The sequence below is a fragment of the Mobula hypostoma genome, chromosome 4, assembly GCF_963921235.1.
Source record: "Mobula hypostoma chromosome 4, sMobHyp1.1, whole genome shotgun sequence".
NCBI lineage: Eukaryota > Metazoa > Chordata > Chondrichthyes > Myliobatiformes > Myliobatidae > Mobula > Mobula hypostoma.
The window spans coordinates 48,534,477-48,559,797 of NC_086100.1; the positions used below are offsets into that span (position 1 = coordinate 48,534,477).

The window sequence follows — 25,321 nt, forward strand, 5'->3', positions numbered from 1 at the left end:
CTCATCCTGAGAGCAGATGCAGTGGAGATGGAGAAACTGAGAGAAGGGGATGACATTTTTTACAAGTGACATGGTGGGAGGAGATATAGTCCAGGTAGCTGTGAGAATCAGTGGGTTTATAAAAGATAGCAGTAGCTAAACTGTCTCCAGAGATAGAGACAGAGAGAGATCGAGAAAGGAAGAGAGGTGTCAGAAAAGCATCCTCTCTGTACCATAAACAACAGGAATTCTGTAGATGTGTGTTGCTCTCTGTACTGTGCCTCTCATGAGAGATGCACAAACTATACTCTAATGTGATTACCAACAAACTGGAACTTGGAAGTACCAGATTTCAAGTCACTTTAAAAACGAAAATTTGGTAATCAAATACATTCAAAAAACTGCTCATTCAAAAATATAATACTAACCTCCCTCAAAGTTATTTTATACCAAAGTGACCAATTAGAAATTACAAATGAAATTAATTTATCCAGAAAATATGACATCCCACCAACAAGCGAGAGAAGAGTATTAATTAACTTTGTGATATTCTTAATATGTTTGAATGAGAATTTAAGATGATGCACTTTCGCCTGAATTTGTAAGTACATCTTAAATTCCTCAAATACATTACTTTAAACACTACAGGTCCAATTTATATACTTCAGAAACTAGTTACAGTACAAAATTCCAGCTTGTTACAGATCTCCTCCATTGCAAACTAATAGAATAAAACTTTACATTCATATAGCATAATCCATTATCGCATTTCTTCATTAAATTTGCCAATCAAAATTCACTTGGAATTTACAAGTGCTAAAAAAAAAGTGACTATACAAGCTATCCTGTGAATTTCAGAGGTAGTTACTGGCCAATGTACAGAAGGATTGAAAGCAATTTGCAATCTTGTGCTACATTGAACTTTCTCAAGTCTCTGGAGTGGGTCAGAACAATTTGTTCTACACCAACAGCAAGTATTTTGTTAAATTAAAAGGTAGACATTCATTGAAAATTGTCATGTACATCCACGCGTGAGAATGTCTTTTCATAAACACGTGAAATTTGTTTACAAATTTAACATGGAACAATTTAGCAACTTCTCTTTTAGAACAGGGGTTGATTTAAATTTAAAAAATCTTAACACAAAAATACTTCATATTTACCATATTCTTTAACATTGTGAATTTAAACAGAATAACCTTTTCCAAGTGCAAGATAAATCTTTGAAAATGCATCGACTTTACAAATAAAAATGGACTTCACAGCTGATTTTTCTTTCTTTTATGTTGCAGGCCAGAGCAGCATAATGATTTAGCAATTAGTACCTCACAGCTCAATGCTCCCAAGTTCAATCCCAACCTCAGGTGCTGAAATTCGCAGGTTGTTCCCATGGCCAAGTAATTTTTCTCTAGATAATCCAGCATCTTCCCACATCCCAAATATACGTAGATTGGTTTATTATTTAGTGGTCAATTAACCTAAGTGTAACCAGGTGGCAGGAAAAGCAAGACTAGTTTAGAGGTAACTTAAGAGAATATAATGCAGGGCAGTGAGGGAGTAAGACCAAGAGAACAAAGGTGCAAGCACCAACACAACGCACAGAATGCTTCTGCATGTCCTAAAAAAAAGAAAAATTAGTATTTAAAAACACCAATGAAATCACATTCATAGGTTTGGATTTTTTTTTAAAATAGGAAGAGGTAAAAGAGGGAGAGAAAAACTCAATTACCACTCTGCAAAGGGACATTACAGACTGGCATATGTTCATAGTTCTCAGTAATTTTTAAGCTGAATAGCTTAAATTAGCTGAAAATTGAGAAACAGAGAAATGTTGATAAATGTAGTAAAGCTTTAAGAGAAAACGTCCGTGCTAGCACCAAATTAAAATCTATAGCAAGTTGGTCAAAAACTGTAGCCTAAAAACTAGCAGCTTTCAAGCTGGTTATTTCAAACAATATTTTTCAACTAGGAATTATATAAGCACCCAATATTTGTTTGTTAACAGAATTATAGTAAATTAAAAAGGATTATATTATTTCATTCTACTACTTAAGTTTTTCTTCATTTCACTGTTGCAAGACAATACACTAAAATTAAACATCTCTAAAGCCAAGTACAAGTAATAAATCTCGACAGACTACATAGTTCTAAACTAACATTACATTTTAAAAGTACATAGCTTGGATTCTTCTGCTTTCCATAACACAGAATAAAGACATTACTTACCACTTTAATAAACTTTATAAATGCAGACAACTTATCAAATTATGTTGTGTATATATGAATTTAACTACTTGAAAATAGTCAACATCTGTTTTCAATTTATGTCTACCATCACTTTATTTGAGCATTAATGGCTGTATTTACTTAACATTTCATCTCAGAATAATTGACTTCAGTGATGAAGATGGCTGCCACTGAATGCAGCACTCTGATAAGAGTTCATTGGCTTTCAGTTTCACTAGTGCGAGAGGAGCATTAAATTTTAAGGTGTTATAGAAGATAAAAAATCTCAAGGAGGCAATTCATCAGAAAAACTCAGCAAAATAAAATTCCGGTTTATTGGACAACAAACTTGTTTCACACATACAACAGGCCACAATGGACAGTATTTCAGACAAAAAAACCTTGATCTTTGGCCTTTCCACCTCATACAAACCAACTACTTATCGTACAGCTAAAGTACATACACAGTTATTGGAATGATCAAATTAATTTTGTGTTTTTATTTATTTTTACAGGTTACCTTTATGATAATGTGGCCAAGACATGGTCAAACCACCAGTAAAGTCTGTTTTACAGAAGAACTTCAAAGCCCTGTTTGGTCACCAGAGATCAATGTTTAAATTGGCTGACCTCTAACCATATGTACAAAAATATAAAATGTAAATAAAAATACAAACAAATTCTCCTTTAGGATTTTAAGAAAGAAGTAGGGCAATGAAGTCTTAGTAATTTTATTTTAAAAATTCTGCTGTTGACTTGCACTGGTGTACACTCTACTTAGTGATGATGACCAAGTTTTTCCAACAGAAAAAAAGGGGAACGTGGAAGAAAGTACAGTTTTATTCATCATCTGTTTTCTGCTTCTTCTTTGCAACATCATCCTATGGGGAGTTGAAAAACATTAAATAATGATTGTTGCCTTCATTGACATAATTACAATTTAATTACAAAAGTGATTTTTTAACCATTATCGATACGTAGTAAATAATAACAAAATTTTATAATTTTGCCATTAGTTCCAGAACTTTTGAATAGAAAAGTCTATTTAAAATTTTAACTTAGTACATACCCAAGTCAGTATCACATTTCTGGGTTCTTTTACAGATATCCAAAACAGTAAAATTATTTACTACTTTGGTTTCTGTAGAAACACAACTGAAAAGGTAGACGATAAACGAAACCACGAATTTCAATTGCGCACCCTGCTCAATAAAACAAGCAGGCATATCAGATCTACCTACCTCCTCATCTTCAGCCACTCGTTTCTCTGCAGCACCCTCACATTCATCTTCATCACCTTCTTCATCTAGGAGAAAAATTATCCATGATTTCAATAATAGATGGAAAGAAGTTTCACCCCACCCCCATGATCATAACAGACTATTACCCATTTTCATTCAGGTGAGACAAGTACATGACAAACTCTCATTAGGTCAGCAGAACAGCTCAAACACATCATAGTTGTATGTCATGTTGATAATATTTCCAACTTCAGAAAAACTAAAACAAGTCAATAATCATAACGTTGCCTAATGCAAGATCACAGGTCATTCAAGGCACTACACCGTGGAGAATTTAGAAACATCTGTGTCATTCCCCGGATGGCCAGTAGTGTCACTGTAAAAGTAACAACATGGAAACAAAGACTGAGCATGTGCACATCAGTTGATACAAAGGACTCAAATGCTACAGTTAAATTTCCTATTATATAATCAGTTCATAAAATGTGGGAAGTAAACTGGAAATATGCTTTAAAGAAAGCAGTCTTAACAGAAAGGAAGAACAAGTACAGCTCAAAACACTCCAGGCATCTCAAACTAAATTAACACAAAAGTCAACTAGTTGTTTTATTTTACCCATATGGTTTGAAGATTGCCTATGCTAATTCTCTACATCCAGAAACGTTATTAGTCAGAAAGTTACCTTCTTCATCCTCTTCCTCTTCATCATCTTCCCCAACATCTTCACTTTCTTCATCTTCTACCTCATCTGCATTCTCTTCAACCTCTTGTTCTCCATTTTCTTCATTCTCCTAAAAAAAAAGAAAAACCGACACTGAAATAATTCACCACGATTGACTACGGCAGAAAACTCGACAGCAAACTAGTTTAGCAACTTACGGCATTTCCGTTAGCTGGTGCGTCACCTTTGCCATTCTCCGGCTCCACTTCTTGAGTTTTCTTCAGATCCTTTAAAAGAAAAAGATAAAATTCAACAATGCGCAACGGCGTAGCTAAGAAAGTACTTTCCTAACTTTTATGTTCATCACTTTCCGCCTTTCACTTTGATGTTTGCAAAAAATAAATATTCAGCCAATTGGGAATTTCTGAAAAAAACTCGCCCACCTAAGTGCCCTAGCAAACGGACGTCAAATTGCACCTTCCCCGCCTGCCTGCGTGCATTGGCTGCTCTGGCAGTCGGCGCCGCCCAGCCCACTGGTATCGCGATCTGTCTCCGCCCGTCCCGCTTAAATCTGGATGATCGAAAACCACGGGGCATATTGGGAATGGTAGTTCTCTGCGTGGCGCTGCCTTAATGTTTCGTATCCCCACAGGGGCAAACCGGACTACAAACTCGCAGCGTGCTCAGCACGCACCACCTACACGCGCAAATCGCCAGAAATAGCACACACATCCACCTTTCTCTCAACGCTTCTTCTCCGCCATCACAAACAGCCTCACCTCGAGAGTCTAAATCGCAACTCGCTCAAGCGCAACAGATCTACAAATCACTCAGTCTTTCATGCATGCGGAGTTACATTGTGGACCGACGGTTTGCAGTACGTAGTTTGTACATCAGACATGAAAGCATTATAAAGTAAATCGCAATAATCCGTCCGAACAAAGAGATTACCCCACGCAATAAAAATATGAATTCGAAAATAAATTTCATATACAATTTTAACTTCACAAGGACAACTTCTAAAATCAATCTCTCCCCAATACTTCGTTCTGCGACTTGTAAATATGTCATCACCCTACACTGCATCTCGATCTGATCGATCCTCGTCCAATTTATTAAATTGTTTCCTAATCTTTATCTCCTAATCCGTTTATAGCTGTCATTATCCCCAAGGCCACCTTTTTCACGATCCGACATTCTCTCGCCCTTTTCCTTTCTCCCCGAAGGATCAATCGTAGGATCAAAATCAATCGTCCTCCATTTAAGAAACTGGTATACAATCTACTCAATAGCGCAAAATTTTACAGGATCCAAATATAAAGACAGCTAAGATCAGTCACCTTCTAAACTGGTCGATCTTTTACAGATCACAAGAAAGCGCGATGTAACCGGTTTCAGAGGCGGAAGTAAAGCTCCGGCTTTCACACTTCAAACCGACTATTTTCATCACACAAATGTCATGCAGAAAGAATGCAAACCCCCCCCCCAAAAAAAAATTACTTCGAAACACTAAACTCGTTACGAATCGTGCGACTAAATCCTGCCCCCAAACCCAGTTCAGCAGAATAAACCTGCGCAGAGGTGGGATATATTTTTTTAATTATCAATTTTAAAATATCAAGGCTCAGGAAACTCCTGAACCAAGCCATTTTCATCAATCACCTTTCAAAAATGGATATTTGATCGACATTTGAGGAAAAGCGGGAGGGACCTGAACGCGATCGATGTATTTGCTCAGCCTATCGCAAAAACTACGAGAAACGTTAAAAAGTCAACAATTCTCATCCGATCTTACGTAAACGTTATCTGAAGTCACTATTGAGGCAAATCAGATAACGAGGGTAGTTTTCAACCAACCTTACCCCCAATCACTCCACCCCCTCCTTCCCCGTGTTTTGCTGCCGTACATTAATGCTGATCTAACCCCTAATGAAGTCGGGAGAAGCGATACCGAAACCGGGCGGTGCGCTCTCTACCCACCTCCAAACACAACAATGCACAACTTCAACGGTGGTGCCAGCACCTGCACTTCTTCAAACGTGGGGAGTACTGCCAGTGGCGGGAAATAAGGTCATTTAACAGAAATATATACACAAACATGGTAACCCGCATGTGAAGTACGCGCTCCGTGCCTAGCCGCAGACTCTCGAACTGCGTGACCCTTTGATGTTGCTACAATTCAACTGTATCCGAATAGATACAGCCAGACTCACGCAGTAACTATCGGTCCGAAGAAAATCCTCTTCTGCTTTAAAAAAAAGGCGCGATCGCCTTTTGTAGTATGATTTATTACCAAATTCACAAAGCGAGAGGGAACGCGGGTCGACCCTCGCAACGCAACTCGATTAAAGGAACAATAAAGATCGGCATCCAAATCAAAGTGAACCAATGTCCGTCAACAGCAGCTCGGGAAACTTGACTTTCACGATTTAACATCCACACTGACCCTCCAGCTGCTTTTCCATTCCGAGAGAAATGCAGAACTTTCTGTACAACACCTTTCCGCCCTTCAAAACGGAAAGCGGAGCTTTAATGGATTTCTCATTGAAACAGGGTTCAGTTAACTAAACGCCAACTTTCGCAAGTATCTGACACTTTGCAACTCAACCTTTTTTTAAAATAAAGTCTTCCATTTAGATTTTTGTTTGAAGTGGATCTCAGATTCTCAAGCCTGCCGTCTTTATCACAAAGAACCCGTGCTTATTCCTTTCAAAATGTAACAAGCCGTTTGTTGTATTTTGCTGCTTTTTAAGATCATTCCACCGAACTGAATGGATTTTTGTCGAAACAAAACACGAGCACACTGTTACCTTCGGGGATCGTTCGACACTCTTTTCTACTGTGCTTTCTGACATGATGCCGGTGGCGAAGACGCGTTTAAAAGTGGGGGGAAAGAGAGAGAAGAGTTTAAAAGCGGAGTCTGTAGTAATGCACGAACTGCGCGACTGCGAGCTGCTGCAAGGCGCTACTGCTGTTACCGCCGCCGCTGGAACTTGCAAACAATGCAAATATGGCTCACACACAGAATGAGGGGCTCGCTGCCGCGACTCGCGCATTTACACGGCCATCGCGTCACGGCTCCCGGTTTAAAGTCACGTGATTCACACGCCGCCCCGCCATTGGGCGAGCGCCCAGAGGCCGGAATCCTGATTGGTCAATTATACGGTCGCAGACAAATCCGATTCTAAAGCTACATTTCTATTGTTCATTAAGGAAATGACTCAGTATGCAAAATATAAGAGCAAATAGAACTACAGAATCAATTTCAACGCTTCTTTGTTTGGATTCGCAAGGATGGTATTGTTCTTATACGCCTCCAGATGGGTGTCGGCACGTTGTGATTGGTGGGTTAGCCGGAGTAGGCGTGGTTTATTGTAACTCCGCCTTCTTCGTGGTCATTGGTGGAATTATGTTATTACTTATTAACAAAAACGCCTATTTGACGTCAGTGCTTTATGATTGGTGAGGGTTATTGTCCATCAGTGTGAGTTATGAGCTCTGGCAGGCTGGTGGTGGTGATTCGCAACATACGGACGGTGTTGTAGTTCTTCAAGGGATTGCTGCCCTGCTTTTACCTTCAGCGGTCGTAGGTTGACTACAAGGGTCCCATGAAAACACGCTGCTGAAAGTAGTACTGTTATCTACTAGTCTCCGCCGTAGCGAGGTTTTATCTTCATGGAACATGAATATTGATCCTAGAAATACATGGGTAATACATCCAAAGGTCACAATCCTGATTGGCCCCATAATTCCAAGTAGGAAATGCAGATCACAATTATGCTTGTTCTACTGATGCTTGCTAATGTGTGGCCCTGACGATGCAAGTATTTATTGTCTGTCCTCAATGGCCCTTGAAGGGCTGTTGATGAGCCACTAAATTGGCTAATCGCAGTCTCTGTGGTGCAAATGGACCTGAGATATTGCAGAGGAAGGAAATTTCAGAATTTTGACCAGGTGATATTAAGAGGACAGTATTGTATTTCCATGTTTATGACTTGCAGGGTCCAGTTGTAGATATTGCTCCTATATGCAAGTTGCTCCAGTACATTTTGTCATTTTAAAATACTGAATATGAAGGCAATGATAAGATGGAATACTTTGACCGGCTAGTGATGCGGCAACATACAAAATGCTGGAGGAGTTCAGCAGGTCAGGCAGCATCTATGGAAGTCAACCTTTCTGGCCGAGACCCTTCACCAGGACTGGGATGCATGCAACCAGGAAGTTGGATGGTATTTTGTCATGCTTCTAATAGGTGTTTTGAATTGTAATATTGCTTAGTGGAGTCAGGTTAGTGTTTTGCCACAAAATATCAGAAGACTTTGACTTGTGAAGTCACAAGATGCAGTCTTTAGATCTAAGATATTGAGAATTCCTTTGCTCCCACAGATGTTCTCAACCTGCTGAGTTCCTCCAGCATATTGTTTGTTATATTTGGGGGAAGGTCACTAAAACTTTCATTAGCCCCCTGGCAGAAATTTACAGGGAGAAAATTAGAGTCTTGTTACAACAACAATAATCTTCCTTTTTGTACCCTTTTGGTGTCTAGGAGTGTTATTTTCACATCACCTTTTGGTGTGAAAGAAAATTACAAATGCAATAATCTTTGCCTTTGCTCTCTTGTGGGAATTAAATAACTGAGAATGTTCATAGTGATACATCCATTAATTTTTCAACTGTCCAAGGCCATTTACTGACTGGATGTGGCAGATGTTCGGTGCTTCAATTTTAATCTTTGGTGAGAGATAGCTTAGATCTTTCTTTCTAGAGCATGCTGTGCTTGCAAACATCTGGTCTTGTTGCTTTATCTAGTTTTGGATGTATTTTAATGTGTATTTCTTGGCATGATCTTAATGAGGCCATGTTTTACCTCTGATTTGATTGATGGTAATAGTAATGGCCAAGATGTTGAATATATTTGTCAAATTCATTGTTGCTTCTGGTGGACAACAGCACATCAGATGCCTTGTTATAAGTTGCAAGGTATTCTGCCTCTACTGCATTCAGTGGAAAATGACAGAATTTCCTCATTATGACTGCCTTGAACCAGAACCATCATGCCAAATACATCTACAATGAGGAATGCTGCAGATCCAATATTGCAACTGATCCATCAGCACCTGCCCATCATTGATCCATACATGGACAAAAGAAATAAATTCCAAAGGCGCACTGAGTGCGTGCCCCCCGAGGTAGGATTTGACAAGTATAATGTCAAGGAGCTTACTGACTCAAGGGAAAATTTTCTCACTAGCTTGAATCACATTTGACACTTACCAAGACTGTTCATTACAACCATATTGTATAACTAGAACTTCAGCTGTTTTATACTTTATACTTTATTGTCGCCAAACAATTGGTACTAGAACATACAATCATCACAGCGATATTTGATGCTGCGCTTCCCACTCCCTGGATTACAAATACTAAATATTAAAAATAGTAAAAATTAGTAAATATTAAAAATTTAAATTATAAATCATAAATAGAAAATAGAAAAATGGAAAGTAAGGTAGTGCAAAAAACCGAGAGGCAGGTCCGGATATTTGGAGGGTACAGCCCAGATCCGGATCAGGATCCGTTCAGCAGTCTTCTCACAGTTGGAAAGAAGCTGTTCCCAAATCTGGCCGTACGAGTCTTCAAGCTCCTGAACCTTCTCCCGGAGGGAAGAGGGATGAAAAGTGTGTTGGCTGGGTGGGTCGTGTCCTTGATTATCCTGGCAGCACTGCTCCAACAGCGTGCGGTGTAAAGTGAGTCCACAGATGGAAGATTGGTTTGTGTGATATGCTGCGCCGTGTTCACGATCTTCTACAGCTTCTTTCGGTCTTGGACAGGACAACTTCCATACCAGGTTGTGATGCACCCTAGAAGAATGCTTTCTACGGTGCATTTATAAAAGGTTTTAGGGGACAGGCCAAATTTCTTTAGTTTTCTCAGGAAGTAAAGGCGCTGGTGGGCCTCCTTGGCAGTGAACTCTGCTTGCTTGGACTGAGTCAGGTCATTTGTGATACTGACCCCAAGGAACTTAAAGCTTTTCACCTGTTCCACTTGCACACCACCGATGTAAATTGGGTTGTGCGGTCCGCTACTCCTTCTGAAGTCAACAACCAATTCCTTCAACTTGCTGACGTTGAGGGATAGTTTATTGTCTTCGCACCATACCACCAGGTTCTTAATTTCCTCTCTGTACTCAAACTCATCATTACCCGAGATACGGCCTACAATTGTTGTGTCAATTTACTGATGACTTTCCAAACAAGTTAGCTTATAATTTAATCAGCTTAAATTCCATTCATAATTTTTCAAAATGTATGTGACTGGGCAACAGCTGATGTACAGTATATTGTGTTTATTATTTCTCACCTAAGTTCCAGGCAATGACCACATGTTGCATGGGAGCCCCTGATTTGTGGCAGTATTGCCATAAACGGGACCTCAGTATTTTAGTCAGTGGGAGTGTCTTTGTGATAGTGTGGTCTGTGCAACAATTATTGAGTTGATTCATCTGGTTTTATTATCATATGTTTAGTGGCAAAATCTGCAAGAACAATCGTGGCTTAAAGATCCACCAAGCGAGGATGAAGTGTTTGGCGGGAGCAGGAGCAGCACAACGCGCAGGTGTCCAACCTGGTGAGACGAAAGAGGGGCCAAGTCCGGAGTCACCCCATAGTGCCCGGAACCGCCAAGTGTTGCAAACTAATCCCTCTAACATCAAGTCTGACAGGAGGAGGATCCAGTGGCCTGCAGCTAACATGACTTCACTGTGGAAGCAGTTTGATGAAGGTGTTAACCAAATTCTGGAGGCAACGGCGAAGGGAGGGGTCGATAGGAAGCTGCAAGCCATGACAACAATTATTGTTAGTATCGCAGCTGAACGGTTCGGAGAAGAGGAGAAGGAAGGCTCCAAAACATCTTACTCGAAGAACCAAAGAGCATTGAGGATCCACAACATCAGGCAGGAGATGAAAGCGCTGAAGTCCCAATACAAGGAGGCAGGAGAAGAGGAGTGCATTGGCTTGGCCCAGCTGATGTGTATACTACGAAAGAGGATCAGGGTCCTCCGCTGGGCAGAGTGGCAGCGGAGGTGGCGTCGGGAAAGGGCTGGAAAACGTGCTGCCTTTATCACCAACCCCTTCAAGTTCACCAAGGAGTTGCTGGGGGAAGCACAGTGGGAAACTGGTCTGTTCGCAGGAAGAGATAGACCAACATCTGAAGAAGATATATAATGATCCTGAAAGACAGCAGGAGTTGGGAGAGTGCGACATCCTAATAGACCCACCTGAACTGGATGTGCAGTTCGACATGTCAGAGCTGCAACTAAAGGAAGTCAGAGAGGTCGTCCGCAAAGCAAGGGCAAGCTTGGCTCCAGGACCAAGCAACACCTCGTACAAAGTGTACAAGAACTGCCCCAAACTCCTGCTGCATCTGTGGAAGATCCTGAGAACCTTTTGGAGAAGGGGGAAGATCCCAGAACAGTGGAGAGTGGCTGAAGGGGTGTGGATCCCGAAGGAGGAAAATGCCACCCAGATAGATCAGTTTCACATCATCTCCCTGCTGTGTGTCGAGGCGAAGATCTCCTTCAGTTCTGTTTCTAACCGGCTGTGCACCTACTTAGCAAAGAACACCTATATTGATACATCAGTCCAGAAGGGTGGCATTTCAGGGATGCCGGGCTGTCTGGAGCACATCGGTGTGGTGACACAGCTCATCAGGGAGGCCAGAGAGAACAAGGGCAACCTGTCAGTGTTGTGGCTCGACCTGGCAAATGCATATGGCTCCATTCCGCACAAGCTGGCGCAGCTCACACTGGCCAAATATCACGTCCCCAGCAGAATCAGAGACCTTATCGCTGATTATTACAGCAACTTCAGGGTGGGGGTCTCTTCAGGAACAATTACATCAACCTGGCACAAGGTGGAGGTCGGCATCATCACAGGGTGCACTATCTCAGTGACACTGTTCTCCCTAGCCATGAACATGCTCACTAAGTCAGCTGAACCAGAGTGCAGAGGGCCCAGAATGAATTCCGCTCAACGGCAACCACCTATCAGGGCATTCATGGATGACCTCACAGTCACCACAGAATCAGTCCCAGGCTGCCGGGGGATTCTGCAAGGGCTTGAAAATCTGGTGGAGTGGGCCCGGATGCGTTTCAAACCTGCCAAATCAAGATCGATGGTGCTGAGGAAAGGGATGGTGGAGAACAAGTTCCAGTTCAGCATCGCAGGCACAGCCATCCCAACCATCACAGAAAAGCCGGTAAAGAGCTAGGCAAAGTGTTTGACAGCTCTTTAAGGGACACAACATCCAGTCATGCAACCTGCACCAAGTTGGATGGCTGGCTGAAATCTGTGGACAAGTCTGGCCTACCTGGGAAGTTTAAAGCCTGGGTGTATCATCATGGCATTCTTCCCAGAATCCTGTGGCCCCTCCTCGTCTATGCAGTTCCGATCTCGACAGTCGAAACCTTAGAGAGGAGGGTTAGCAACTACCTCAGAAGATGGCTGGGGCTGCCAAAAGGGTCTGAGCAGCACCACACCCTATGGACACCACAACAAACTACAACTGCCTTTCAAATCCTTGGAGGAAGAATTCAAGGTAACAAGAGCCAGAGAAGTGCTACAGTATAGGGACTCAAGTGACCCGAAGGTGGCTACAGCAGGGATCCAAGTGAGGACTGGCAGGAAGTGGAGGGCAGAGGAAGCTGTTCAGGAAGCAGAGGCGAGGCTGCGTCACAGGAGGCTGGTGGGAGTGGTCACACGAGGCTGAGCTGGGCTAGGATCCTTTCCAACTCCCCAAATGGACACCAGAGGGAAGGAAAGGCGTCGTCTAGTTCAGGAGGAGGTGAGAGCAGTAGTGGAGGAGATGAGAGCTTGCAAGGCGGTGGGAATGAAGCAACACGGAGCTTGGACAAAATGGGAGAATGCAGTTGAGAGGAAAGTGACCTGGGCTGATCTTTGGAAACCAGAACCACACCACATCCAATTTCTCATCCAGGCAGTGTATGATGTGCTTCCAAGCCCATCAAACCTGCACACATGGAGCAAGGCAGAGTCATCTGCATGCCCACTGTGCTCCAAGCGAGGAACCCTGGAGCACATCCTCAGCGGCTGTGCAAGGGCACTTGGTGAGGGACGGTACAGATGGAGGCATGATCAGGTCCTGAAGACCATCACTGAAGCCATCAGCGCAGGAGTTGAGTGGGCGAAGCGGTCCCGACCCTCCAAGCAGACCATTGCCTTTGTCAGAGCTGGGGAGCAGCCAATACCTGCCAAAAGAATATCTGCAGGCATCCTGACCTCTGCAAGGGACTGGCAGCTGTTGGTGGACCTCGAATGGCAGCTGACGTTCCCCAACCATCTCCTAGCCACCACCCTGCGACCAGACATTGTCCATATATCTGAGTCTACTAAGCAAGTGGTGCTGCTGGAGCTGATAGTCCCATGGGAAGATCGCTTGGAAGAGGCCTTTGAAAGGAAGCTCTTCAAGTACACAGGACTGGTCAGCAACTGTCAGCAGGCTGATGGAGACCGAGGTGTCTCCCAGTGGGGGTTGGTTGCAGAGGATTTGCAGCCCGTTCCTTAGCTAGAGCCTTCAGCAATTTGGGCATTGAGGGAGAGAGGAAGAGGAGAGCCATCCGCAGTACCACCGATGTGGCAGAGAGGGCCTCAAGATGGCTGTGGCTCAAAAGAGGGGAACAATGGAGTCATAAGTAGCTAGCCATCTGGACACAAGCTGGGGTCTGATCAGCCCCGGCTGGGTCACCTGGAGGAGGTTGTATGATGTTGAAAGACCCAAAACACCCAATGATTCCAGGAACATCACTGAAAATGAGTCCAGAAGCATCAGTAGATGTATATACACTGTGCCTCCAAGTGCCATTTCAGAAAGTAGTTAATAGTTGATCAGCATGTTGGTCATTACAGTACCCAAAATGAATCTAACAATTTTGGAGTACCATATTTGACTCCAGCTCTTACTTAAATTAACAAAATTCAAATTCCCCAGTCCAGCAAGTTGAACTCGTGTCTTCAAATCATTAGTTCCAGTCTCTTGATTATTTGGGCAATACATAAACCAAATACTATCATACAATTTCACTTTTGATTCAAAGTGCATGTAATTGAATTTCTTACAACTTCCCTTCTAAAAATCTGTCTTTATATTCATTTCAGTAACATTGCATAAGCCCACTTTTATTGCAATTTGCCTAGTGCTGAAAGCCCTCACCAAAGCCTTTGGCAACTTGTCTTTGCTATTTCAATCAATTCTTGGCTGCATTCTGATTTTGTATCCTTCTTAAATTTGAGATTATTCAAAACTCTCCTGTCCATTTTCTGACACACTAAATCCTCATAATTGCTGGCTTCAGTGCTCATTACCCTTAAGTTATGTTTTTCTTGAAACACATAGTCATGATTTCAAATCCACTTTTACCTTGCCCTATTTTATCTCTGTAATCTCTTCTAGTTTTCCCAAATATTTGGCGTTTTCCTGTTACTGCCTTTTGAGCCTCCTCAGTGTTATTGTTCCCTCAAAGATGACCAGGTCTTTTGAGTACCACAGTTCCAAATTTAAAAATTTCCTCCCTAGATAACTTTAGATTGAAACATCCATTTCCTCCTTTTAGAAAAAAACCATCTTTCCTAATGTGGATTTGTGTAAGATTTTATTTAGAAATACTCAATGCACCTTGGGCTCTTTAGTATATTTTAAGGTGGTATGTAAATACAAATTCTTCTGAGACCGATGTTCCCTCTCAGGCTTATTCCCACAAACTTGTTGGTTCTGTACTGTCTCATTGTGGCCTCCATTCCACTTGATTTTTGTAAACGGGCCCTTGAGGCCATCATTTCAAAACCATTATAATCATTCCTCCAAGTGTTCACTCTTTACCCAATTGACCAAGAAACAATCAGCCAAAATCGCAGACATTTTCTATTCTAAATCCCTTGAAAGTGCTGCAGCCTTTCAGATCTTTGAATTATTTTTACACAGTCCCATATCCAAGTATTTAAGTCAGGGTTTTATTCCTGTTAGAGCAGTGATTGAGGCCCAATCAAAGACCCATAGCAAATTCTGCATGGCACTTATTTTAGTGCCTTATCATTCCTTGTCTGTCTGCAGATTTTGACGTTATTAAGCAGATTCGGCATCTCTGTTAGTTCATTATCTTGCTCTTTGGGGCTACCCATATCTCATACAGTCAAATAGGGCAGAGATAGGCCCTCTGGTCCACTTGGTCCGTGTCAAGCAAAACATTCCCTTCTCATTTCAGATCATCTCCAATGGCTTCCCAATACACTACTCGTCAGATAACTCTTAGGACCTCTGAGGATCCACTATTAGCCCCTCTTAATTCCCACTGCAAACAGACAACCATATCAGATCCCACAGACTAGCAGCATACACCTTTACCTCATTTTGTTGCTACCTTGTCATACTGGTTCCCTGACATTCTGTGTTCAATAAGAAAAATTTACAATTAAGTGTTAAGGATGACCAAGGCCAGTATCTTAAGCTCCTAGAAATGAAAATTCATTTGAAACTCTGATGCTGATTTTTTTACTGTGCACCATCTCTTGCTTTCCTTTTTAGCCCTACGATCACTGATCCACATTGAACCCAAGACTAGTAAATCATAAGCAAATTAAGAATCTTGATGAAGGGACTCAGCCCGAAACTCTGACTGTCTATACTTTTCCATGGATGCTGCCTGACCTACTAAGTTCCTCTAGTATATTGTGTGTGTTACCCAAGACAAGCAATACTTCTTTGGTCTCTCCCCTCCCTAATTCTGCTATATCCAACCCTTTTACCCTACAGTCATCTAAGGACTCTGAGGATTTTACCATCTGCATTTAAAAATTGACACCATCATTGTTGATTTTGTTTCGGGCTGTATAGGCTTTATGTTTGGTAGATCCCTCCGAAAGCCTCACAGTCTTGTTATCAGATTCTACTGGCAAATGTTCCTGTGAAATACCTTTTACTGTATATATACAGGTTAATCAGCTGTTTTGGTGAATATTTGTTACCTGGATTGATCCTTGAATTAAAAATCACTGAGAAGTAGACACTGTTCAAACATTTCCTTCAATTCAATTGATTGTGCTAATTGTGCTCAATATTACTTACCTAGCTCTGATCCACTCTCCTGATAACCTTACCTAATAAAAATCTATCTGTCTTGGTCTTGAAATTTTGGTTGTCTGAGAATTCACTGTCATTTCAAGGACGTAATTCCACATTTTCTTTGCCCTCGCTTTGAATATATGCTTCCTCATTCAATTCTGAATAGACTTGTTCTGATTTTAATATTGTACCCTTCTGTCTTGGAATTTCCCATCAGAGGAAATAGCTTCTCTGTGTCAACTGTAATAAATTTGTGGCACTTTTTAAACATCTCAATCACAACATCTTTTAATCTTCTACCCTAATGATCACACCCCAGAGTGTACAACATGTCTTCATAATTCTACCCTTTAAGGCCTGCTCCCTTTCAAGAATACCTTCCATTTACCCAGCTCAACACTAACATCTTTTTTCTGAAACTTAGTATACAGACTGAACACAATATTCCACATAAGATGTTTTGAAACTCTGTATAATTTGTTCTCCATTATATGCAAAGGTTCTTAAACTAATTCAATGCTTTTGTTGCATTCTTGCCATCATTTAGTGATGGTAGAATATGTGACCAAAATTTTTTTCTTTCATTTTGTAGATTCTCATTAAAAAAGATACTGAAATTCGTCTGTTTCAATTTGTCAAATAATTCTGTGATGATAAACTGTGCAAAGACTGTTGTTCTGACATAAGATTTATCAACCAAACATCCACTGAAGAGTTTAACATTTATTACTGCCCTGAGTCTCCAAGTATCAAGCTCAGTTATAAAGTCCTTTGTATGAAACATTGCAAATATCTTTTGGAAGATACTTTGGACATTGGCAGTACTTACTTAAAGATTCGAAGCACATTTATTATCAAAGAACGTATAAATTATACACCTTGAAATTTGTCTGCTTACAGGCAGCCACAAAGTAAGAAACCCAAATAACCCAATTTTAAAAAGACCAAAATCCACTGTGCAGAGAAAGACAGAGAGAGAAAAAAATACACATCATGCAACCAAAACAAGCAAGCCAACAGCATTCTGAACCAGACTGAGTCCCAGATGTGTTCCTGGAGTAGGCCCAAGCCTCGTTCCCCAGTTCATCCCACTAGCGAGGCAGAAACGCACGGCAGCCAGGTCAGTTCACAGCCTCAGCACTGCGGAGGAAGAGATAAACATTCACAGGAGAGCGAGCTAATTCGGCCCGACCCTCACCTCTGTACCAGACACAAACACGAGGAATTCTGCAGATGCTGGAAATTGAAGTTACACACATCAAAGTTGCTGGTGAATGCAGCAGGCCAGGCAGCATCTCTAGGAAGAGGTACAGTCGACGTTTCGGGCCGAGGCCCTTCGTCAGGATCTGTACCAGACGCTGGGTTTTCCAGTGTATCGGTGTCAACATTTAAATTGTCCAAGCACCGTAGTGCCATGCGCCAGGACCCGGTCATCAGCTTAATACGTATTCAAGGCATTTTGCAGGCAGTCCTGAGATCAGAAAGCACTGGTATTACAATCCAGGGCGTAATGATCCATCATTGTTCTCAAGAGTGGATTTAGCGGATGATGATGGAGCTCCAGGTTTCAGCAGAAGGTTTTGCATTAGAGCTCATCAGTACTGAATGGGAGCAAGGGCAATCAGACTTGTATGGTGGAATACTGTTTAAAGTTTGGACCGAAAGTTCATAAGTCGGAAATGTGGTCATCACCTGAGTTCCTGAATGGCAAAAGATGTCTGCAGCCCTGCTGTAATCAGCATCTCCATACTGACAGTCACCTAAGCCAACATAAGTTGGGCATTCACAAACTTGGAAGGACCTGTAGTCCATTCCTCGGATCCCCTCCAATCCAAAGCACATCTTTACTGCACTCATATCTGGTTAAGTAAGATGATAATGTGGGAATTTTAAAGGAAGACCTATTAATATGTATATTGGACATTAATCCTGCACATGTCAACCAAACTACGCTTATTTCAGAAGGCATCTAGAAAAAGCAGTAAACTTATATTTTAAAAAATTGTATTTTATGATTGTGTAAATTAACATAGTCTTTGCATAAATCAGATTAATCTGCGTACTTTTACTAATGGTAAAATAATATAATACCCTGTATGATTCTAGTCAGAAAATTTCATTCAAGTTAGAATGGCATAATGTATAAAGCAAATTCATTGTTTAGAGGCTCAGTTAACTCATTTTTCCTAAGGGGAGAAAGAGAGAGAGGCAAACACAGAAAAGGAAAAGTCTGACTACTTGCTCATCACCAAATTGTGTTGAAGACTGATTGCCAGTAGTAATTAAAATGAACTCCCCCTCCCATTCTATAGTGTGTGAACTATATCTGTTACATAGTTTGGCTAATTCATGGTTTTGAATAAACACCGCTCTAGTATTAAACGTTTGTTAATATCTTCATCATTTTCCAGTGTTTCAAAACTGAAGTAATCTAGGTAGAAATAAGGTCTTTTGATGCCTCATTCAACTGTCATAAAACTTGTGTACCAGTGAAACTTACTCTTTTTGCATCACTTTCATCACATAAAGTCAAGTTTTCTTTTAACGCAGAGGTAAACTTTTCAGAATGTTGCAGCCTCCTCACTCAAACCACCTGATCCCTTTCTGCATCCTTAGATAATTTACACTGTATACCCTGTCTGTATAATTCTAGTTTGAGGGGTTTTAAATGAAAATTTTGCTGTTTTTTCATTTATATATATACAAGAGGGGTTATAACTTTTTGAACCACTGCAATCCATGTGCTAAGACTGTTCCCACTGTTTTTTAATGTAAAGATTTCAAGGAGTTGAAAAGTAGTGCAGCAACCAGTTGTCTCCCCTTAGAACCTGAGACTGCCCCTGACCTCGGGTGCTGTTCGTGTGCCTGTTCTCTCTGTGAGCTTCTGAGTTTCCACCTGGTACTCTTGCTTCTTCCCACATCCTATGGATGTTCCAGTGGATTAATTGGCTACTGTAAATTACACCTTAGTAAAGGAGAGAGAATGGAGGCCTATGAGAGGATAAGATGCAGAGGGGCAAGGGTATTAGGACAGATAGGATTGTTCTACTGGGAGACAACTTTTGAGGAGGTGGAGATTGAGCATTGCTGCAAAAGAACAATGATTAGGACTCTCTGCAGCCAAGTACAGTGTTCAGGCTAGGATGTAAATGGCAGGTCAAATCAAGATACTCTTGATGTGAATGTTGCTGATCTTCTCAAGAAAATTTTACGGCTGCCTCCATCCAGTTAAATGGGGAACATTCTATCACGTTCGTGGCATCTAGCTTGAATGCAGAGACACTTGAGAAGGAGAAAGAGGAATTCCCAATTGGCTAAAAATTCAGTGCAATGCCTTTAGAGGTCCATTGGCCACAGCTCACAATATTCTGAAGCAGAGCTGGTAAAGTCAGAGGAGACGTGGTTTCAGAGCAAAGACTGGCTGACTAAAATTTGTGTAAAGATGGAACAAGTGATAGCAGCATTGGTTATGCAACAATTGAGCTTGTGTGTCTACTGTAATATGGAAAAGGCTGATGTTGCCTTTCTTCTGTTCTCCTGTAAATCTTTCACATAATGCCTCTGTTATTCCACAGAGTAAGAGGATCCATGTTGTCCCAATCAAAAACAAAACTCAGTAGTTTGCACCTGCATCTACTTAAGGCTGACTGGTGAGTATTCATGATTTATCAGTAATTCTCTGTAAGACCAGACATAGGAGCAGAATTAGGCCATTCAGCCCAACAAGTTTTATCTGATATTTGATCATGTCTGATTTATTTTCCTTCTCAACTCCATTTTCTTGCCTTTAACCCATAACCATTGACTTCCTTACTAATCATGAACTTATCAATCTCCACTTAAAATATACCCAATGACTTGTCCTGCATAGCCATTTATGTCGATGCATTCTACAGATTCACTACCCTCTTGCTGAAGAGAGTCTCCTTATCTCTGTCCTCAAACTATGTTGTGTTTAAATTTGGAAAAAGTTAGAAGTGTTGTTTATGATCCCTCTATTAATTTTGAAAAGACCTGGAGGCCATTTATTCAACATTTTCATATGATGTAATTTGACCTTTTCCAAACTTATTCTATTTCTTTGTAATATTTGTTGAGAGGAATGGTGTCGTCGACACTAATGCTTTTTTTAATGATGTTATATAACAGCCCATGTCTTTTTTTTTTAGTTTAGTTGATTAATACTGTTTAGGTTAGTTTTTTTGGGGGGGGATTTATAGTTTTATTTTTTTCTCTTTCCTTTTTCATGATTTTTTTAGATATTTTTCTTTGTTTTATATTGTTCATCTGTATCCTCAATGATTGGGAGTTTTAACATTTAAGTGTCAACTGGGTTTATATTTAATTATGTCAATTATAACAATGTATTCCCAATAACTTTGTATCATTATTATGTTACATTTATTATTATGAAACTATCCAATAAAAGGATTGAAAAAGATACAGGTACGTTCTTCTATTCTGAGGCTCTACCCTCTAATCCTACACTCTCCCACTACTGGAAACATCCTCCTCACGTCCACTGTATCTAGGTTTCATTGAGATCTCCCTTCATTGTTCTAAATTCCAGATAGTATGAGCCCAGTGCCATCAAACACTCCTCATACGTTAACCCTTTCGTTCCCAGGATAAATTTTGTGAAACTCCTCTGATCCCTGCCCAATAACAACACATCCTTGCTTACATCGTCTGAACCCTTAGTGCCTAGATTGCACATGGGGCTCCCTGCTTACATACAGGTCCCAAATCTTCTCACAATACTCCAAATACAGACTGGACAATGCCTTATAAGCCTTGGCATCACACCCATATTTTTATATACTAATGAATACTCTCAAAGTGAATGTTAAAATTGCATTTGCTTTCCTAACTACTGACTAAACCTGCAAGCTAACCTTTAGAGAATCCTGCAATAGGACTCCCAAGTCCCCTTGCACCTCTGATTTCTGAATTCACTCCTCATTTAGAAAATACTCCACACCTTTATTCCTTCCACCAAAGCACATAACCACACACTTCCCTGGATTGTATTTCATTTGCCACTTCTCTGCTCATTCTCCCAATCTGTACAAGGCCACCTGCAATATCCCTGCTTCCTCAACACTACTTTCCCCTCCACCTATTTCTGTATCATCCCCAAATCCATCAATTCCGTAATCCAGGTCATTAATATATAACATGAAATGTTGTGGACCCAGCACCCTATGGAACACTGCTGGCACCCTACCAGAAAAGGCACCCTTTATACCCACTTTCTGCCTCCTGCCTTTCAGTCAATCTACCATCCATGCTAGTATCTTTCCTGTTGAACAATGGGCTCTTATTCAGCATCCTCAAATTCGGCACTTTGTCAAAGGATTTCTGAAAATCCAAGTAAACAACATAGATTGGCTCTCCTTTGTCTATCCTGACTTATTTCCTCAAAGAATTCCAACAAATTTATCAGGCAAGATTTTCCCTTAGGAAATAATGCTGACTTTGGCCTCTTTTATCATTTGCCTCCAAATACCCCAAAACCTCATCCTTAATAATGGACTTTACTATCTTGCCAACCACTGAAGTCAGGCTAACTGGCCTATAATTCCCTTTCTTTTGCCTCCTTCCCTTCTTAAAGAGTGGAGTGATTTGCAATTTTCCAGTCCTTAGCAACCATTCCAGAATTCTTGAAAGATCTCAATTAATACCTCCATAAACTCTTCAGCTACTTAGTTCAGAATGCTGGTGAATAGTCCATCCGTTTCAGTTTACTTGCCTACCTTCAGAACTTTCAGAATCTACTTAGTAATAGCAGTACACTCACTTCTGCCCAAGACTCGTGGATTTCTGGCCTCCTGCTGATGTTTTCCACTGATGCAAAATATTTACTCAGTTCACTCGACATTCTTTTTCCTTCATTACCACCCCTCCAGTGTCATTTTCCAGTGGTTTGATGTCTAGTCTTGCCTCTCTTTTGTTACTTATATATCTGAAAAAAAACTTCTGGTACCCTCTTTTATATTATATCTTTTAACTCACTATTGCTTTTTTCTTATTTTCCTTCAGCTGATTTTTAAAAGCTTCCCAATACTCCACCTTTGCACTAATTTTTGCTATATTGTATATCCTCTCTTTTGTTTTTTATGCTGTCTTTGACTTCCCTTGTTACGCAGAGTTGCCTCATCCTCCCTTTAGAGTGCATCTTCTTCTCTGTGTTGAACTGATCCTTTTAAATCTACTCCTCACATGTTTTTCTCCAGTCCTGCCGAAGAGTTTTGGCCTGAAACACCGACTGTACTTTTTTCCATGTATGCTGCCTGGCCTGCTGAGTTCCTCCAGCATTTTCTGTGTGTTGCTCCTGTAAATTATTCCTTGAAACACCAGCCATTGCTGCTCTACAGTCATCCCTGATGACATTATCTTCCAATCAACTTTGGGAGATCCTCTTTCACGCTTCTGTAGTTCCTTTTATTCCACTGTAAGACTGATGCCTCAGATTTTAGCTTCTCCCTCTCAAACTGATGAATGAATTCCATCATATTATGATCACTGTTTCTTAGGAGTTCTTTACCTCAAGCTCCCTAATTCATTATGGTTCATTACACAGACCCAATCTGGAATTGCCTTTTCCCTAGTGGGCTTGGCCACAGGTTGCTCTAAAAAGCCATCTCTTAGGCATCCTACAAATTCCTTCTCTTGGATCCAGCATCAAACTGATTTTCCCAATCTACCTGCATATTTCTATATTCCATTTTAACTCGTACCCCACATCCTGATTACTACTCTAATTTGGGTAATTCTACCTTTCTTAATTCCACCCAGAAGAATTCTCCATCTTCTAATCCTATGTCACTTCTAAGGATTTGATTTTGTTTTTTACCAACAGAACCAATCCACCCATCTGCGTGTCCTTTTGATACGTGTTTCCTTGGATGTTAAGTTCCCAGCTATCATCTTTTCTCAGCTACAACTCAGGGATGCCCATAACGTCATACCTGCCAATTTCTAACTGCTCTGCAAGATCATCTACCTTATTGCATATGCTGCCTGTATTCAAACATAACCCCTTCAGTCCTATACTCACCACCATTGTCAATTTTGTCTCCCTAGTACCTGAAGTTAAAGTCTTATCCCTTTCTAATTGTGCTGTCTGGGTTTTTATTCTGGGGGCTTCTGTAAACTCTGTTCTGTAAACTCATTTCCCTTCTCTTTTACTCTTTCCATACTCTTCCAAGTTGTCGAACCCGCCCCCTACTATTTATGTTAAAGACATATCCACAGCGCTAGTTTTACAATTCTTCAGGACCCTGGTCTCTGCATGCTTCAAATGGAAAAATATTCAAAGATACATTTATTATCAAAGTATGTATGGTACATACAACTCTGATATTCTTGTCTCTCGGTAGCTACAAAACTGGAGGTTCTGGATTAAAAACAAGTGTTCTGGAGACTAGTCCGGCATGAAGGCATAATTACAGCTTGAAAGTGGATATAGACATGAGCAATAACAAGAAAACAAGAAAACCAATAGTAAGTGAAAATTAAAAATACCAGGAATGCTGGAACTCTGAAACAAATTCGGAAAATGCCTGAAACTCTTAGTAATCCAGGCAGCATCCTCGGAAAGAGAAACAGTTAATATTTCAGATCATTTCTTCATTTGTTTCTCAACAAGTAGCATTGTCCATAGTGTTAGAACCAGAAATCATTTTGCAGCAGGTAAAATATTTTTGAAGTATGTATTTGTAATTTGTCCATGCAATTAGTAATGTTCCACAAACTGTATTATGCTAATGACTAAACATTTTATTAGATACTGTGGAAGATTAAATATTGACTGGGACACTGGTGATATATTTTCTCTGTTGTTTCTTCAACATTCACCAAAGAGAGCACACAGGGCCCTGGTTAAAGCTTTGCTGAAAAATGGCTCCTCTTCTGGTCCACCATCAACTAGAATATCAGCCGAGATTTTTGTTTTCAAGTGATACTTGAATGCATACCATGTCTAAAATGCAAGAATTCAGCCAGTTAAGCGACAGGGTACTGTGTGAGGAAGGTCAGGGAGCTCATCTAAAAGACAGTCAAAGTTTGGAAGCTTTGTGAAGTATTTTTCGAACATCAGAAGACTATCTTCTGCCCCTGATGACTTTAGTGTGCTGGAACCTTTCTGCTTGGATTGTAGATGGCTTTTACAATGCTGAAGAATCAAAACATTTCAAGTTGTTGTTACATTTGCTCCATCCACTATCTGTTCTTTACTTTCTAGATTTTCTGCTAGATTATCTGCCTTGTTGTTCCTATAGAACTTTATTCACCTTTGAATAAATGTAGAAATTCCAGTTCAGAAATGTCCTATGTTTATATTTGATTGGTCCTCAATCTCTTTGTCATTCTCATCAAATCAGACCTGATTCTTTTTGGTAGAGAAGACAAGATATTCTTCATAAATACCTATTATGGAGGCATTATGCAAATTACCCTTTGTGTTTTCACATGCCCAGAGGCTGAGCACCAAGACATAGTACAGATGTATACAAGAAGATAGGGGTGTTTACCGTCAACATCTGCAAGACCAAGATTCTCCACTAACCTGCTTCCACAGTATCATGCTATCTTCCAGCAATATAGGTATATGAGTAGGCCCTGGAACATGTGGGCCAGTTTTCGTATCTCAGGAGGAACCTCTTAGCAAATGCAGATGTTGGTGATTAAATCTTTTGTTTGATTGAGGAAAGGAAAAGGATACTGGAAGATCAAGACACCAGATCAGGCACACGACTCAAGGTCATTGAGCAGTAATGATGCCTGTATATGTCTGGGACCTGAACAACTAACAGCAGGCATTTCAAGCCACTGAAAAAATATCTTCAACATTACATCTGCAAAATCCTCAAACTTAATTGAAAGCATAAGCTTCTTCTCCCAAACCAACATACCCAGCACTGAGATCCTAGTTACTCTCAATCAGCTATATAGAGCCGGCCATATCATTGACATGCCTCACATCTGACCTTCAAACCAGAAACCCTGTTCCAGGCAAACGTAGAGGAAGATTCAAAAAGTGCACAGAGCTCCCATGAAGTAATCCAACATGCAGACT

General features: G+C 40.7%; 1 protein-coding gene and 1 long non-coding RNA gene across 2 annotated transcripts; one reads left to right on the forward strand and one right to left on the reverse strand.

Moving 5' to 3' along the window:
- Positions 1–2,521: 2,521 nt before the first annotated feature.
- On the reverse strand, positions 2,522–7,178 carry ptmaa (prothymosin alpha a). The gene is made up of 5 exons (XM_063045749.1): positions 6,918–7,178; positions 4,326–4,394; positions 4,129–4,237; positions 3,447–3,511; positions 2,522–3,086 (listed from the first exon to the last, which is right to left on the reverse strand). Exons 1-5 carry the CDS (start codon positions 7,161–7,163, stop codon positions 3,045–3,047), a joined length of 531 nt encoding a protein of 176 aa, XP_062901819.1. The 5' UTR covers positions 7,164–7,178; the 3' UTR covers positions 2,522–3,044.
- A 192-nt stretch (positions 7,179–7,370) lies between these two features.
- LOC134345300 (uncharacterized) lies at positions 7,371–23,882 on the forward strand. The gene is made up of 3 exons (XR_010017653.1): positions 7,371–7,451; positions 19,818–19,892; positions 23,625–23,882. It is a non-coding gene; the product is annotated as an uncharacterized LOC134345300 (long non-coding RNA).
- Positions 23,883–25,321: the final 1,439 nt, after the last annotated feature.

Excerpts from the sequence above, each read along its gene's own strand:
- ptmaa (XM_063045749.1), bottom strand. The coding sequence starts at position 7,163 with ATGCGCGAGTCGCGGCAGCGAGCCCCTCATTCTGTGTGTGAGCCATAT. Across the intron at positions 4,395-6,917 it reads GTGTCGAACGATCCCCGAAG|GATCTGAAGAAAACTCAAGA; the intron begins GTAACAGTGTGC and ends TTTCTTTTAAAG. Across the intron at positions 3,087-3,446 it reads GAGTGGCTGAAGATGAGGAG|GATGATGTTGCAAAGAAGAA; the intron begins GTAGGTAGATCT and ends AACTCCCCATAG.